This window comes from Eulemur rufifrons, chromosome 19 (assembly GCF_041146395.1).
Source record: "Eulemur rufifrons isolate Redbay chromosome 19, OSU_ERuf_1, whole genome shotgun sequence".
NCBI lineage: Eukaryota > Metazoa > Chordata > Mammalia > Primates > Lemuridae > Eulemur > Eulemur rufifrons.
In genome coordinates, this window is record NC_091001.1 from 40,273,417 (window position 1) to 40,291,415 (window position 17,999).

The 17,999-nt window shown below is 48.9% G+C and overlaps 1 protein-coding gene across 2 annotated transcripts in view; it reads right to left on the bottom strand.

Moving 5' to 3' along the window:
* TBC1D8 (TBC1 domain family member 8) overlaps positions 1 to 17,999 on the bottom strand; it is a 119,121-nt gene that overhangs the window by 12,207 nt on the left and 88,915 nt on the right. For both annotated transcript variants that reach the window (XM_069494423.1, XM_069494421.1), the window contains exons 6-12: positions 9,671 to 9,878; positions 8,128 to 8,322; positions 7,168 to 7,344; positions 5,637 to 5,787; positions 3,196 to 3,410; positions 2,178 to 2,295; positions 71 to 356 (exon numbers count right to left, since the gene is read on the bottom strand). In XM_069494423.1, coding sequence (XP_069350524.1) covers positions 71 to 356; positions 2,178 to 2,295; positions 3,196 to 3,410; positions 5,637 to 5,787; positions 7,168 to 7,344; positions 8,128 to 8,322; positions 9,671 to 9,878 — 1,350 coding nt within the window. The remainder of the gene's footprint in view (positions 1 to 70; positions 357 to 2,177; positions 2,296 to 3,195; positions 3,411 to 5,636; positions 5,788 to 7,167; positions 7,345 to 8,127; positions 8,323 to 9,670; positions 9,879 to 17,999) is intronic.

Consider the following 17,999-nt stretch of genomic DNA (forward strand, 5'->3'; position numbering starts at 1 on the left):
TGAGGTCTTCCAGAGTCCCAGCTGCCTCCTCCATCCCCAGGTAGCCACGGAAGCACGTGGCGGAGCCCACCTGCTAAGGACCATCAAGGCCTGGCCGTCATCCCTGCTGCCACACAGCTCCTCGGCGTTGGCTTCCAGCACAGCCAGCCCCAGCTGGAAGATGGCTTTGATCCCATCGTAGAAGAAACAATCTACGACATTCACCGCACTCTCCAGAGGCATGATGCTGAGGAACAGAGTCAGAAACCATGAGAGAGAGATGGACGCCAGGGCTGAGAGGTCGTTCAGGTGCTCTGCCAGCTCCGGGAGGTGGTCCTTGATGAGCTCCTCAAAGACAGACTGGTCCACTTGCGCCCCTGGAAAAGGAAGGCCATGGAGCACTGCTTGGGGCAGGATTCAAGTTGGAATTAAAATTAAAATTACTCTGATGTAACTAGAACAATAAAACAAAATTTGAGTCCAGAAAAGTACTCACACTTAGTTCACTGACTTTTGACATTGTGACCAAGGAAATTCAATGGGTAAATGATACCCTTTTCAAAGAATAGTGCCCAATCTACTGGATATTGGCATGGGACAAGGGAGGGGAGGGGGAAACCCAAACCCTTATCTCACACTATGTAGAGAAACATATTTGAGAAGGATTATTGACCTAAATATAGAAACTAATACTATAAACAACTTCTAGAAGAAAATATAGGCAAAAGGCAAAATTACTTGGGACATAAAAAGTACTAAGCATAGGAAAAATTGCAAACTGAACTTCATCAAAATTAAAACTGCTGCTCTTCAAAAGAAAGAACTAATAAAATTAAAATGCAAGCTTCAAGCTTGAGAGAAATATTTACAATGCATGTATTGACAAAAGTCTTATCCAAGATAAAGAACTCCTATGACTCAATAAGAAAGCAACAACCAATTTTTCTTAAATAGGCTAAAGATCTGAGAAATACGTTTAGCATCATTAATCACCAGAGAAATATAATTTAAAACCACCATGATATATAGCATTTATCCACCAGAATGGCTAAAATTAAAAAGACAATATCAAATGTTGACAAGGATGTGGAGCAACTGGAACTCTCATACACTGCTGGTGTGAGATATATAAACACATTACATCCACTTTGGAAAACTGACAGTTTCCTATTAAGTCATACATCTGACCTATGACCCAGCAATTCTACTCCTAGGTAAATACTGAAGAAAAACAATGGTATGTATTCCCCAAAACACTTATATGTGAATGTTCATTGGTACCTTATCATATTCCAAAACTGGAAACAACTTGAATGCCCATCAACAGGTACTGGGGAAGCAGATCCTGGTATGAATGTACAGTGAACTACTGCTCAGCAACAAAGAGGAGCAGACTACTGCCGCACCCACAACGTGGGTGCCTCTCACAGTTACGACGTTGTGTGAAGGAAGCCAGACACAAACAACTACATTCTCTATCGCCACATTTACACAATGTTATGGCCAAGTTAATCTACGATGACAGATATATAACTCCCAAGTTAATCTACGATGATAGAAATCAGTGCCAAGTGTTGCTTATGGCAGGGAAGATGCAGAAGGGAACTTTCTGATGGAAATGTTCCAAATGTTCCATCCTGTCTGGAGGTGGTGATCACCCACTATCACAGAGGGTCTAGCTGGTCACTATTGAGTATGAGCTGTCCCACAGCAACACTCATCAAACAGTGGCTTTGACAATGGCCTAGACCCACCTCCCCTCCTCTAGTGACAAAACCTCCCTGGGCCACCGAGAAGAATCCCACCCCGCCACCCCCTTCCAGGCCATGGCATCAGTACAAACCGCTCTGGCTTTCACTTTATGATTTGTGTCTTGGACCTGAGGATCTTCCTGTCCTTCTTGTAAGTTTGGCTATCCACCTAAAATCACTTGTTTGTTCATTTGTTTTCAATCCAAAATCTGTAGTGTGTGTAGCAGGACGGTACTTGGGTTACCTTGGCCCACCATATGGCCAGAACTAAGCAGAGAATTACAGTGCCCAAGTTAGTTTTGCAAAGTTAAGAGTCAAACCATGCTTGTGGAGAGACTAGCTGAGTGATACTGGGGATGTTACAAACAGGACTGACTAGGTAAACATCTTGCCCAGCCCTTGTCACTATTTCCCAGACACAGAACAGGGGCAAGGGAGGTGGTTTACCAATCACCCGGTGGTTGAAGTAATCGGGCAGCATCCGCTCACACACGGCAACCAGCAACCAAAAGGCTTCCTCCTCCTTGGCATACAGCAGCAACACGGAGGTCAGGATGTTCATTGACTGCTCAGGGGGTCAAAGGAGGGACAGTTACCAGCCAGTCCACCTGATGCCACGGAGGCATTAAAAATACACAAGCCTGAACAATCCGCAAAAGTAAAGATTTTGTAGGTGAGAGGTCCAGCATACCCCAACCATACTGACACTTGGGAAGTGGAATGACCATGACCTCAACACAGTCTTGACAAGACACACCTGTCTGAACAACTGGGCACCCGTCAGTCCCCATCTAGTAACGTGGGATTCAGCCAAGGTGCAAGTCTCAGGCTTGGATCAAATCCAGCTACTCCCTATGTGTGTTCAGACAGACAGACACACACGCACCCCCTACCTTTATTCGCCCATTGATCTTGCTTATTCACAGGAAAGCAAAGTTTGGATCCTTAAATGTTTAAATGTCAGAAGCTTCACTAAGCCAGTCTCGTGTTAGTTAAAACAGCAGCAGCAAAAACCTGAGTTTCATTTTGGTTTTGTTGACCACGCCCCTCAAGTCAGGACCGGCTCAAAGGATGTCATCTTACCTCCTGAAGGAAACTGATCAGCCCTGATATTCTTTTTCCTCCCCAAGCAGCACTGCCATTTTAAATAGCCCCCACAATTCCCGTCGAGGTGTGGAAGCCCCACAAATCCCACCCTACGGCTGAGCTCAAGAGCCCCTGCACCATCACTCCACACGCGCACTGCTCTTTTCAGGCACTGGGTAAATTTTTAAATCGCAAATTATCAGCCTGTTTGATGATCCGAAGATGATTTCCTCTGGCCCCTATTCAGTACATTCTTTCGGGGAAAGGAGCGAGCACAGTGCCTTCACACGGCAGCTCTCGGGGCTGGGCACAGACCCAGGCACCCGGAGGGTGAACGCGAGGCACAGACGGGGGTCTCTGCGCCTGGTGCACACTTCACCTGGCAGTATCCGATCTTGGGGTTCCGGTGGGCATAGGCTGTCAGGACTCTCCTCAAGGCAGCGATCCCCGTTTCGTTCTGGAAGGCGGGGTGCTCGGGCAGGGAGCGGTGCAGGTCCCGTTCTATCTCCTCGGTCACCAGGCAGCATTTCCCCAGGGACTCCTCCACCAGGTTCCCGTAGTAACCGGGGTGCGCGGCGAGATCCGTCACAGCATCTGAGTTTTCAAAGCAACGTTTCAAGGGGGAGTGATTACCAGGATAGTGTCACTAAGGGGAGGGGGCCCGTCCTGTCAGGGGCCCCCACGGAGTCATGCTACTTATTGAGGGACATCAAACATTTTGGGACCACACACCACCAAAAGGAATTCATTTCTGCCACGTGGTCTCGTCCAAGAAACAGAAAAGAGAAAGGAAAAAAAGAAATAAGGTGGCTTTTCTAAGAATGACCTTACGGGGGTGGGGGGGAGTTCATAATAAAAATAATTTTATTAATATACGTTTAGTAAGCTGCATTCCCTAGTAACAGGAGGAGCATACACACATATACACACACACACAACTTGCGTGCATTAATTCAACAAGAAATTACATGGAGCGCCTACGTGCAAAGCACGAGAGAAGGACCAGCGGTGACAAAGCAAAGCTAACGGCTACAGAGGGGCCAACCCGGAACTCTGAAGGTCAGGTTCAAGACGTGCCAACCACAGCAGGAGGACCAAGCACAGAAAATTCCTCCCCATGCCAGCCGCCCACCGCCAGAGCCCCTGCCCAGGCCTCTACCAGGCAGGCGAGATGGAGGGATGGAGGCAGGAGCACGGGGCACGGACCCTACCGCTCGTCAGCCAGCACTGGGAACCCCTGGGCTCCGGCTCAGCCCTCCCTGGGGCCGGCGTGAGGTGGGGCTGAGGGCAGCAGGGAGCAGAAGGGGGCCCGATTCTGCCTTTAACAACTTGTCAACGTTTTACAATTCTGCTGGGTGTAGTAAACACCCTTCTCGGCCCTCCGGCCTGCAGTCACTGACTGTGACTCCCATCTGCTCTGCTGCGCAGTCCCTGTGGCATCCACATGTGACAACCAGCGTCTACACTAAACGCTGTCGCTCGTTCAGCAACAGCTTAAACACTACAGTGATCTCCTGTCAACAAAGGATATATTCACTCACTGGGAAAGACAGTCCCATATAAACTCAGGATCACACAGTCCCAAGTGAAAATATGAAAGCACAGACCCGTGTGAAACGTGTGTGCGTGTATGTACGACAGGGATCCAGAAGACCATAGGCCAAGGGTGACAGGTCTCACCTCCAGGAGGGCGATGAGAAATGGCACTTTCTTTGCTTGCCCCTCCATGCTCTCATTTTCCAACTATGAACATACATATTTTATTATGTACAAAAATACAGAAGACACTTTTAATTTTAAAAACGAGGCGCTTTGATGGCGTGTCCCTGGTAGGCGGGGGGTGCCTCGCACGGTGCCCAGCGGTGCGAGACGCCGGTGCTGCCGGGTGTGCGGGAAGCAGGGAATCTGGGCGTCTCGGGCGGGAGAGGGGAGGGATAACGGAGGGGAGAGGAGCCAGCAAGAGGCCGGCAGGAGGCAGGACGAGGGAAGGTTCTGATCCCAGGAGGAGTGAGCAGGGAGGGGACAGGTACCCAGGCCCAACCTCCAGGAGCCTCACTGCTGACACGAGCACCACAGGGTCATCTGGGAAGGGCCCCCTCACCATGCCTCCCACAGCACCCCGAAACGAGCAGCAGTCACACCGTCGGATGGCAGGGCCTTCCCTTCCCACCCTCGGGGTTGCCAGCTCCTTCGCCGAGCAGGACACACCGCTCGCAGGCCACATGGAGAGACAGACGATGCCCACTGGGAAGTCTGGCCCCATCAAGAAACGTCCTGGTGAGGGACTCTCGGATGTCACCCAACGGCAGCAGAGGAGGTCCCGCCACCGAATGGGTCGGTGGTGGTGGAGGAGGAAACGGAGCAGGAGAGAAGTCTGCAACTTTGCCTCGGTGGCCGCCACATCTTCAAAGAGGAAGGACCCGTGGAACTATGCTCTGAGGGATGTGTTTCGACACAGCCAACTACGTCTGAGGACCCTTTTGTCTAGTCTGTCTCAGAGGGCACATCCTATAAAGACACTTCTCTTCCAGAGAACTCTGAGCACTATGTAGAAACTCATAAAGTCGTTTTTAAAGGAAGGGAGATCACCTGGCCCAGACCTCACATGTACTGGCAGCAGCCCAGAGGCCTCAGGCAACCTGACCGAGGTCCCACGGCCAGCACAGTAAGGTTCCCTAGTCTCCGGCTGGGAATTCACAGGAATGATCCAAAGGTGGATGCCTTCGTCGGCACGTACACACACACCGCTCAGATTAGGGCTTGTTCCTGTGTCCACTCCAAAAATAACAACATTTGGCCTAAAACACCAGAAACACTTGCCTGAGAAAAGGAGCCAAAGTCTTCCACGTAAAGATTCAGGAATCCCCATGGCTACGAGCTTCCGAATCTTCTCTGTGCGAAACATACACACGGTTCTGCCATATTCCACAAAGTGGTCATTCCACAGGCTTACTTTTATCTGTTCTCTGGACTGGAAATGGAAATATTCTTAATGTACAAAGCAGCCCAGCCTCACCTGCCACCAGAGCTGACACACGATCCACAATGGAGGACATGCTGCCTCTGTGAACAGAGGGGCCACAGGTGACAGGCAACGACACCTGTTTTCAAGAGCAAATAGTTTTGAACCCCTAACTAGGCACAGAGGATGGATGCAAAGATGAATAACACTGAATACCAGACCCCTAGGAGCTCAAAACCCAGCAGGAGCATTCACAGAAATAAAATGCAATTTCCTTGGCAAGGTTGATGATAAGAATATGTCAGTCCAAATACTAAAGTAGCCCAAATTGGGTGGGAGGGTGGGGGGCGGGGTGGGGGACGGGGACGTCAGGGGAAGCTTCCTCAGGATGTCGCTGCCAAGGCAACTACAAAAACCCAGGTCAGCTCAGAGGGCAAAGTGGAACAAGAGGGCATCACAATTTGCCCTGAGCTTCCTGACAGCCAAACGGAAAACCAAAACCTGAAAAAATTGTTGTTCTCATTAACAGAAATGAGAAAGATACCATTTCTCTAGGCAACCAACAATACTTTAAAATTATCCCTAGATGGCAGGAATGTCTGGTGCCTTTAAACAAGATATTTATATTTGCTTTTAATTATCTGTATTCTCCAGGAATGGGAGAAATAAATACACACATTCACTATTCTCATGCATTTAGTCAATAAGATGCTAATTAAACATCTATTGGAAAGCCATGTGAGAAGGCTCAGTTTTGGATAAATAAAGCTAACAATTGATCTACAGGAGCCATTAAGCAACCAAAAAGAAGCCTGGGGTAATAATATTCAGAGCCACTGCCTGGTACTCACGGTACCACACAGCATGCCACCTACTGTGGCTCTATTTCAAAGTTTGATTTCCAGTCGCTTTTCACGACTGTATGTGACATTTGCCTCAAATTCTCCCTACAAAGAAGAAAACTGTAAGTAAATATAGCAAAAGTATTTTCAGTAAAACTAGAAGACAGGTGACCTTTTGTCCCAGAGACAAAAAATGGAGACACACTTGTCCTGTTCCTGGAAACCACACAGGGCCACACCGCGGGCTCCTAGGGCCACGCAGCCAAGAGCAGTGCAAGAGCCGCTGCAGGGCAGGTGGGAGGACGGCCCCCTTCGTCCTCTGACCAGGTCAGCGGACCCCTTTCACTTTTCACCAGTGAGGACAAGAGGCAGGAGGAGCTCTAGCTCCCCGAGGTCACCTGGAAGCCTGTGCGACCCGCTCTCCCAGGGCCCTACGGAGCTGGTGTGAACAGCTGCCATGCGCCACAGCGGGTCAGACGGCCTGGCAACCACCCACGCCCACGGCTCCACTCTGTGGGGCCGGCAGGGGCAGAGCCGCCGCACCCACCATTCGGGAGTCGGGACTCTGGCCACCTGACTGCTGGAAGACGGTGACCAGGGCATCGGGGTGCAGCAGCGGGCTCTTCTCTTTCCCACTCTCCTCACTATTTGGAGACGACACCATTTCAAGATCCCCAAACCTGTGGTCACTGCATATGCTTGTCGAATAAAACACGGGTGAAGTCTGCATAGCAAAAAAAAAAAAAAGAGAGAGAGAGAGAGAGAGAGAAAAAAGAAAGTCGTTGCTTTAATCACAGGACAGTCTCTGTTTTGCCTTTGGCTGCACAAGCATTACAGACTTAAACTACTCAAGGGGGAACAGACTGACTATGAAACCCGACAGGATTCGTCCTCAGGAAGAAATGGCCCCCGGTGTTCTCCCGGGGAGGCTGTTACGGCTCCCAGGCTGGGCCCTCAGGCAGTTCCTCACGGGCAGCCTCGGCCTCCCCTCAGCTTCTGGAACTGGGGACGACCACCTTGAGAACACAGCTCTGGGGACAGAGAGAGGCTGCGTCCGCTTTTGTCCCCGTCACTACTTAGGGTGAAAAGAGCTGAGAAAGAGCACGGGTGGGCAGAACGGCAGGCCGGGCCCCAGCAGCCCAGCCGCCCAACCTAAAGGCTGATGAAGCGTCTCTTTCGGCAGGTTACGGCTGCCCTGGAATGACGTCATCCCCTCGAGCCTCAGGGGCGGAGCGTCAACCCCTCTGACCTGTGAGGAGGGTGTCACAGGTGACCTCCTTCCAGCTGTGGGGTGACTCCCCATCACCCCCCCCAATCTGTGCAACACCCACTCAGGACCCCCAGCGTATCAGCCGTGATGCCAGACTAGACACAGCCCAGTGGCCTCTACCATTGTCATCTCCCGGTGCATCTCCTTACGTGCACCCCCTTTGGGGACCACTGCCCCATACACGGCCAGAAAAGGCATTTTCAGCATACGAAATCTCACTGTTTTGAAGGACCATACCACGTCGTCATTCGTGCAGGTGTCATAGTGCACGGGGTGGTTGGCGTGGACCTGCTTCAGCCTCAGGAGCAGACCCTCCACCAGGCGGTCTCTGTCCTTGAGCTCGATGAACTGGAAGGCCATCTTGCTCCTGATGCTGACGATGATGGGGTGAGGCAGCAGGCTCGTGTCCTCCATCTTCTCGATGCTCACCACCTGTTGCCAAGACAGGACAGCAAGGAAAGAAGGAAGGTCAGAAACTATCCCAAGATAGAAGGTAAAACCAAAGAACTGCAATAAGAAACTGATGCCAAAGTTAGAAAGTGTACATGGTGGCATTATTCACCATCGCCAAGGTGGGGAAAAACCCCAAGGGTCCGTTGACAGATGAATACATAATAAAATGCAGTCTATCCATACAGTGGAATATTATTCAGCCTTAAAAAAGAAGGAAATTCTGACACATCTACAACATGGATGAGCCTTGAGGACATTATGCTAAGTGAGATAAACCAGTCACAAGGACAAATATTGTTATGAATCCTCTTATGTGAGGTACCTAGAGTAGTCAAATTCATGGACAGAAAGCAGAATGGGGTTGACAGGGCTGAGGGGGGAGGGGAACTGTTGTTTAATGGGTGCATCTTCAGTTTGGGAAGACAAACAAGGTCTGCAGATGGATGGTGGCCAGGGTGACACAGCAATGTGAATGCACTTAATGCCAGTGAATCGTACACTGTAAATGGTTAAAATGGTCATCTTTTGTTATGTATATGTCACCAGGTAGCTCTTGGACTTCCTGCTCCCCTGATAAGTTAAGAATATTTGTAAAATGAAGACATCTACTACAGAATAATGACAAGGAGGAAGGCAATCCCATGAATCAAAGAGCTCTGAATTTCTCCAGAGAGCAGTACTCAGTACAGGAGTAGTCCGGAGGTCTGGGTGTGGCAGTGATGTCTCAGCGGAGGTGCCCTGACACCAAAGGACTGAGATGCTCAGACGCAGAAGTGAAGGCAGGCTGCCCCCGTTTCCAAGAAGAGAATTACAGAATTTTATAGGGAAAGGGACCTGAGCCATATTAGAGTAAGTCTTTTAAAATTTTTAACTGAAGTTCCAGGGGAGTATAAAACACAAGCAGTTTACCATTTATTTTCAAAAGGTGGTGCTTTTTGTAGATCGCCTTTTTTTTTCTTTTTTTGGTAGGTGAAAGGGGAGGATTCATTTCCAAGAGCTGCTGGGAAAGCTTTCATTTCTAGGCATGTACTTTTTAATAACAGCTTTATCAATAATGTAGGGGGTAGAGTACCCTGTTTTCACCAATCACTTCTAGGCAGATTTCAGGTTGCTATAGCGACAACAGGACAAGCAATGGCCAAATGGGTAGTGGTCCAGTTCAGGCCATGCTTCCCCTCGAGAAGCCCAGCCATGTAGTCACCCACTTTAGGTGGCAAAGCCATGCGCGGTCTGAACATCCCCTCCCACTCTGCATCTCCCAGCCAGCAACTGAGGGCTCAAAGGATGACAGGCTGCTTCTGGAAGCACCCAGGAGGGCAGTGTCTACCTCTCTGAGCGGCAGGACGACCTTACAGCAGCCGTCTTCTCTGCTGGCAAAGCAGATGTAGCTGTCAGAGGAGAACATCCGCCCCGCAGTGTGGCAGCGACTGAACGGCGTCCAGAGGGAGCAGTCCACGACCGCGTGCAGCGTCTCCTGCCTCGGCAACCTGAAGAAAGCCCGGAAGAACTCATTCTGCGCTCTGGCTTCGAGGTCCCTGGGGAAAGAGGAAGGGAGGATAAGAAGAGGACACTCGACATGACAAAGGAAAATACTTTTCCATCCACTGGCACACGCTGATATTTGAGAGAATGCAGAAAGGAAGTGCGCATCTCCAGGGCTGTGCGTGAGCTTCACATGCTCCGGCTGCACAGCCACCCTCAGGACAAGCGCTGAGGGCAGAACGTGCTGTCTCTGCACAGAGGGAACTTAATGAACTCACGGACCAAAATAAGCCTTCCTTCCCGGTTTGAGCAGCATTGAGAATTACCACAAAAACAACTGCATAAGAGAGTCCAAGTATCACCAAGTCCAATGAGAACAAGTGGTGCCGAGGATGTGGGGAAATTGGAAGCCTTTTATACAGCGAGTGGGAACAGTAAATGATGCAATCACGTCGGAAAACAGTCTTTCCACACCTCAAAAGGTTTTAACACTTGACCAAGAAATTCCACTTCTACGTATGTATACTCAAGAGAATTGAAAATGTGTCCACTCAAAAACTCGCACACTCATGTTCACAGCACCATTATTCATAACTGAAAGGTGGAAACAACCCAAATGTCCATAAACTGATACATTGATAAACAAAATGTGGCATATCCATGTAACAGAAAATTATTCGGCCATAAAAAAGGAATGAAGTACTGATGGATGCTACACCTTGGGTGAGCCTTGAAAACATTATGTTAAGCGAAATAAACCAAACACAAAAAGACTACATGGCCTGATTCCATTTATATGAAATGTCCAGAATAGGCAAATTTACAGACAGAAATTAGTGATTTGCAGACAGTAGTTAGTGATTGCTCAGGGCTTGGGGGAAGAGGGAGAAATGGGGAGTCACTGCTTGTAAGTACGGGATTTCTTTGGGGAATGATGAAATGCTCTAAAATGGATTGTACTGATGGTTGACAACTCTGCATATATAATAGTAAAAACCACTGAATGCTACATTTTGAAAGGGTGAATTATATGGTATGTGAATTAAGTATTAAAAAAGCTGTCAAAAATTTTAGATCTGTATCTGGCATGTAATAAGTACTCAATAAACACTAGCTATTATTATCTTTAACCAAAAAAAAAATTTTTTTTTTTTTTTTTTTAAAGAGACAGGGTCTCTCTCTGTCCCCCAGGCTGGAGTGCAGTGGTGAGATCACAGCTCACTGCAGCCTCGAACTCCTGGGCTCAAGCGATCCTCCCACACCAGGCTCCCAAGTAGCTGGGACTACAGGATCGCACCACCACACCGAGCTAATCTCTCTTCATTTTTGTAGAGACGGTCTACGTTGCCCAGGCTGAAAAACATTTTTTAAAGAATCCGAGTGAAGAATCACTGGAGAGAAGCCCCAGCAGCTTCACATCAGTATCAACAGCAGAGAATGGTGCTGAGAAGGAAGGAGGGATCCCACTCCCGGGGGACCCCCCAAGCCCTGACTTTTGGCTCTAACACCCAGTAAAGCAGGAAGGCAGCCAAGTCACAGTGTTTGAAAACACTGATGAATTTAAGTCATACCCCAAACATCTAGCACAGGGGAAATTCTAACATACAGAAGAAAAAAGAATTTCTTTGGCACATTCAATAAGAGTTCTTTATAAATAGAAAGATAGAATTAGCACTTCACTCAAAGTCAGGAATAGGATTCCTTGGCTTTCTCATTAACTCTGTAACCCTGGATGAGACTCTCTGTATCTCATTTTGACAGCTATCAAGTAGCAATAATGCCTGAGTTTTCTGCTTCAAGTGATCCCTGTGAATCTAAAATAATGTCCACAATATTGTTTAAAAAAATAGTTAGAAATAGCACCTACTGTATGATCCCACTTACATAAATTCTTTACAATTTGCAGAGAGTGACATGTACAAAGACGATATTATCCTAAAATGTTAACAGTGGTTGTCTTTGCTTAGTGAGATTTCCACTTTCCGGTTTTATTTTGCTCAAATTTTCTATAAACCACATATTTGCTGTTTAAAAACTTAATATATTTTCTTTTGATAACAGAATAACTTTTAAAATGTTACATAAATGCAGGAGAGTAAACCCTGAATTCTGAACCTGCTGCACTAAGCCCAAGCAATCTTTTCAGATGATACAGTGGGAGCCCTGTGATACAACCTCACCTGGACCCCACCTGGCTGGGCTTCCAGATACGCACCCCTTCTATGCCAGGTCCCATTTCCAACTATCACACAACCGTCTTCCAAGCAGCAGCTATCATACGAAGACGGGCACAGTCCGTGGAATTTACTATCAAGCCCTCACAAAGATACACACGTGCCCAGAATGTCCTCTGGGCACAAGGGGAAATTATACAAATTCCACGAGATGGGTCGAGTTACTGCAGGCCAAAGCTGCAGTTCCTTAAATACTTGATACTGCACGGACTACTGTTTCCAAAGGGGCTGGGAGAACACGGGAAGCACCATGAACTCTCTAGAAGTCCACACACTGCATGAATGGAAGACAAGGTCCCTTGAGATGATCCCCAAGTTCCCTGAAAGCTGTGTCCAAGGCATTTAAATTGGAAAACAGATATCCTTGTCCCCACAGCACATTGGCCATGTTGGCTCTGATGGAAGTGAAGTCAACGCTTACTCCCCGCGCGGATCTCACAAACGTGGTTCTAGTCACCAATGAATTCACCTGCTGGCCTACCTTCCTGGAAGGACGTTTCCCTTGCCCCTTAGGAGAGGGCTGAGGTCAAGGTGAACACCTGGTGAGTGACACAAACCACAGAAGCTCGTGCTGAGCTGCAGGAAGGGTAGGAGGATTTATATTTACATCTATTTTGCATCCAACCCCTCAAAGAAAGAACAAGAAGTTCAGATATCTGAGGCTAAGAACAAGTTATTTTTTTTGTCTGTCCAGTGCACCTGCTGCCTCAGTGACAAGCTTGGTTCAATTGTCTTGTCTGTGGCTTCCGAGCAGCCCAGGGGTATTACACACAAAGCCTTCATTCTCCTTTCTGGGCTGTCTCTCTTTCACCTCAGAGGTCTGTCTCCTGCACACAGACCAGAAACCTCAAGTTACAAAAACATTAAGCAGCAGAGGGGACCTTTGTAAAACCCGAGTTATTTTCCTTCCTCCCTACTAGAAAGCTGTCTTTCAATGTCACCTTTAAATTTGTGTAATATACAAGATATTTAAATTTCTAGCATAACTGAGATGAAGATACAGTGACTTGACAGATGAGAAAGCAGCTCTTTATGAAGTTCAGAACAAGACCATCCTATCCCTTAGGTCTGTTTCCAAGCAGGTGTTAGTTTTGATACTAAATATATCACCTCCTTTTTCCGGACAGCATCAGAAGAAAAACCCACGGGTCACAGCCTGCCTTTCAGATCTTCCAATACTTTCTAAGTGTGTCCACTTTTGCTCCACAGAGAAGACTGAACAGACTCCAGTCATGACCTGACGTTCACAAAGTGGTAGCTGACACAGCCTGCAAGCCAGTGGAGACGCACCATGGGGATGGAAACCAGGCAGACCCAGACCCACCTGTGCTCACCCCCAGCACTCTGAGAGAGCTACAGCTGAGACTCACAGGGGACGGGGCCACCAGCCATCCTCTTTCCGCACACGCCCTTTGATAGCCCGTTACTATGTAGGCTGATCAGAATCTGGAGCAACAGACATGATGTTTGTTGCTGACGCTGAAATTGATATGTACAATCATGCATAACAATGCAGAAAATTCTAGACTGCGTGCACACCTTTGAAAAACTCAAATTTTTAGCCCTAAGACCTCAGAACCAACAAATTTAAGGGTAGGTAGTTCATTTCTCTGAAAATTCAGAATTAGATTTGTTTCTCCTCAATTAGGTGAAGATGTATCAAAATAGGGTTCCCTCCCTCTCTCTTTCTCTCTCTCCTCTCATCAACCTTCTAGAGTGCTTTTGGGAAGAACCCTGAGGTACACACCAACTCTCACTGCATTCGGTCACTCGGCCACTCGGCCACTCAGCCCACAGACATGAGCCTACTATGTGTCATTAGGCTTAATGCTGCTTCAAAGCCAAACGCTTCCCCAAACTCAGGCTGTGTGACAGGCGGGGGTGGCTCGGCCCCCATGCTCAGAGTGCGAGGATTTCCCGTTTGTGCTCTAGACAGAAGGCCTTGCCCACGGCTTCTGCAATGGGGCGGTCAGCGTGCCTCGCACAGGGGCACACGCGGACTCCCAGCGGCTCTCAGAGGAGTGCCCACCCACACACCCTGTGCACTTAAGTTCAGGGAAATGCCAAGACTTCTAGATTCAAGAATTTCTTGACTCTGGAAACAAGGCAAAAAGGCCAGATATGTGTGCTTTTCCTCAAAGCTTAAGTCTGTACATAAAACATTTCATTTCTCAAATTTGTGTTCACTCAGAACATCTTTTTCTGTGACACCCCTTTCCCAAGGATCTAGGAAATGGCAGGATGAAACTGCGATGTGGCTGCCTGCACAGGACACACCGCAGCTTGGGACCACTCAGGGCAGAGGCTCACCTGGCCCTCAGACCACAGGCGGCCAGTGTGAAGGTCCCCTCGTTCCTTTGGAAACCCATTCAATTCACATGGAGCCCCGAGAGGCCAGGGCCTGACAACACAGCTCCTACAAGGCTCTCACCCTCCACAGCACAGGGCATCTGTAAGGCTTCCCGCTCCCAAGGAAGGGCTCCTTCTCTGTCCTCTGCTGTCCATCCTGCCCCAGAGAGAACTGCCTGAGCCACCGCTGACAAGTGCTGAACAGCTGAGGGTCTGCGGCGCTGTGGAGGGTGAGTTGTGGGCCTTCCCTTGCAAAGGTAGCGGGGCTGGCAGGGCTGTAGGAGCCCCTGAGAGATGTCTCAGTTGGTCCAAGAGGACTCTGAGGCAGAGGAGGGCTCAAGGTAGAATCAGAAGGATGGAAAGTCGAATAAATCACATGGAGCGAGCCTGGGCGTTCCTAGTGGGGGCCAAAGGAAAAGAGCTGGACGGGGTGGATCTGGGGGCAGGGAGGCTGAAGAGGGTCTGCAAAGCCAGATAGATCGGGGAGTTCAGAGTCAGGCAGGCCACAGGGGACCAGGGCTCTACTGAGGACACCTGCCCCCCGGACGGACACTGCTCACCCGTACACACGGCAGGAACAGCTCATGTCCTGGCAAACAGTCCCCAGCACTGCACTGCTGTAACCGAGTTCCCCGCCAGCGCCCTCAGCCAGTCGGGACAGGTTCTGATTTGACTTAGTGAAGCCCGTCACCTCTCCAACCACCCTCTCTCAGGCAAAAAAAAAAATAGCTGAATACACTTTTTTCACCTCACCATTCCCAACATCAGAATAGATATTTTGTTTGAAAATTTCAGGACCAATCAACTCATTTCCTCTCTCCTCCCCTCCCTCCGTTCTCTCTCTGGGCAGCCCCCTCCCAGCCCTCCCAGACTCTGTGGCCACACACTTGACAATCCCTGGTCCGGGTCCTCCTCTGCACAGTGAGGCTGAGCCAGAGGACTTCACGCCCTGGCGGCTCTAACTTGTCCAACTGGAGCCTGGGACAACAACGCGCCATCCCATCCTCCCTGTTCCCACGGGAGCTGCTCTGCCCTGTGTCCGTAAGTCCTGCTGGAGCGACCACACACGGCAATCAGACCGCTCACCCCACGCATGACCACAAGGGCACCTTTCTAAAGCCGTTATCTGGGAAGGGAAGTGAAAACGTATCAGCCCAGCAGAGCCGGAGGAGCATTCCAGCACTTCTGACCATGCCCTTAGCATGAAGAGACTGTTTTCCTAAACTTCACAACCTGGGCTCTCTTGGCAGGGCGTCAAGTTGACTGAGTCATTACCTGTTTACACCCACAGGCCTGTGTCTCCATGACAAAAGCTCCAAATGAGAACTAGCAGGGAGCTGGGAGGCACCAGTGGAGCTCGCCTTTCGCCTTTCGCTTCGGGGAAGCTGCGGAGCGCGCAGTGGATGGCCGGCCGCGGGCCAGAACCCTGCCATCCTGCTCCGGGCTGGCCCTGGCCCCCCTGGGCTGGCACCTCGACCTCTGGCTACCACTGGGGCCCTTTCTGTCCCTGTCTCTCTCGTCTTCTTTCTGATGGTGCCCAGGGTAGGACACAGAGAAGGAGCAGACTTACAGAATTCCCCTGAATTCTGGAATGGAAATGAAGGCGGCCAACACTAATGACTTTCCTTCCAAAACAGATCAGTTTACCACAGGGGTCGCTGGTGCTACAGACCCTCGATCTTCCTCTTCTTTCCTCACCTCCACCCCAAACCAAAACCACCACATTTGGAAGTGGAGGCAGGCCAGCATGTCAGGGGAGGAATCACCTAAAATGCCAGCACCCGTGAGGCCGACGAGAACACACAGGGCTCCTGGCCGGCCTCCTGCTCCTGAAACAACGTGGCTGCAATTCACACGCTCACCGGTCCCTGTACATATGTGCATGCGTACACACACACACACACACACACACACGGAGAAGCTTTAACTGGAAGTTTCTATGACATGAGCCCTTCAGCAACTCACACAACCCACACTCGTTTCTTCGGGGCTTCCTGAGACTGTGGCTTTTCCACTTCTAACAGATCTTTGTAAGCTGGACTGAAAGGACACAGATACCAGCTTCTGCAGAGAACATGGCACCCGCTGTACTGGGCTGTCTGCCTTTTAAAGCAGGTGCCCCAAAGATGGAGCCAGAGACCACAAGGGGAAGCCTGGGGCTGAGAGGGACAGAGTCGGAGACCAAAAGGACGGTGCCTCAAGTGCGGCCCTTCATAAGGGGTAACAAGCACCTCTCACCCTCTGTCTCGAAAAGGAGCTGTCAGATTATCAGAGGTGACACAAAACCATGTTAAATTCGTAGGAATTTTACCCAAAAAAAATCAAGAGTATTTGTTTTTGATTTTTGCCTTACTTGTGACTATAATGCAATCAGTTTAAAATCGATGCACACAGCAGGAAGGGTCTTTGAATTCTTTCTGAATACATAAAAACTCTAACAGCCTGAGCAAGAGCAAGACCCCATTCTCTACTAAAAATAGACAAGAAATTATCTGGCCAACTAAAATATATAGAAAAAATTAGCCAGGCATGGTGGCGCATGCCTGTAGTCCCAGCTACTCGGGAGGCTGAGGCAGGAGGATCGCTTGAGCCCAGGAGTTTGAGGTTGCTGTGAGCTAGGCTGACGCCACGACACTCACTCTAGCCTGGGCAACAGAGTGAGACTCCGTCTCAAAAAAAAAAAAAAAAAAGAGAGACCATTAATTAGAAAGACACTCACTCCCCCAGACATTCAAAGAAAACAGACAGAGAAGACAGCGAGCGTGTTTAAGGAATAATGTATCTTTTTTTTTTTTTTTGAGGCAGAGTCTCACTCTGTTGCCTGGGCTAGAGTGCTGTGGCACCAGCCTAGCTCATAGCAACCTCAAACTCCCAGGCTCAAGCAATCCTCCTGCCTCAGTCTCCCAAGTGGCTGGGACTATAGGCATGTGCCACCGTGCCCAGCTAATTTTTTTATATATATTTCTAGTTGTCCAGCTAATTTCTTTCTATTTTTTTAGTAGAGACAAGGTCTCACTCTTGCTCAGGCTGGTCTCGAACTCCTGAGCTCAAACAATCCACCCACCTCGGCCTTCCAGAGTGCTAGGATTACAGGCATGAGCCACCACGCCCAGCCTATCTTTTTATTTTTTAAAGAGACTTTTCTGTGTATTATTCCTGAACACTAAACCTTAGAGCTCTGAGGGAACTTAGCGGCATGCCCTCCAGCCCATGGCATGCTGACGGCCACGCGAGGAATGTCACCATGCAGCACAAAACCGCCTCACAAGCAAAAGCACAGTATCTATGTTTTAGTCATCTATTTTCAAGAAAATTCAACTGAAAATAAGGCATATAGAAATGTTAAAATAGGAAAATAATACAAACTTTAAAAAATAAATGACTAGTGGTTCTTAAAAAATTAAAAATAGAATTATCACATGATCTAGGAATTCCACTTCTGGGCATACACACAAAAGAACCGGAAGCAAGGTATCAGAGATACCGGTACACCTGTTTTCACCGCGGCATTACCCACAATTGCCAAAAGGTGGAGGCAACTCAACTATCCATCGACAGATAAATGGATAAGCAAAACACGGGCATACATAC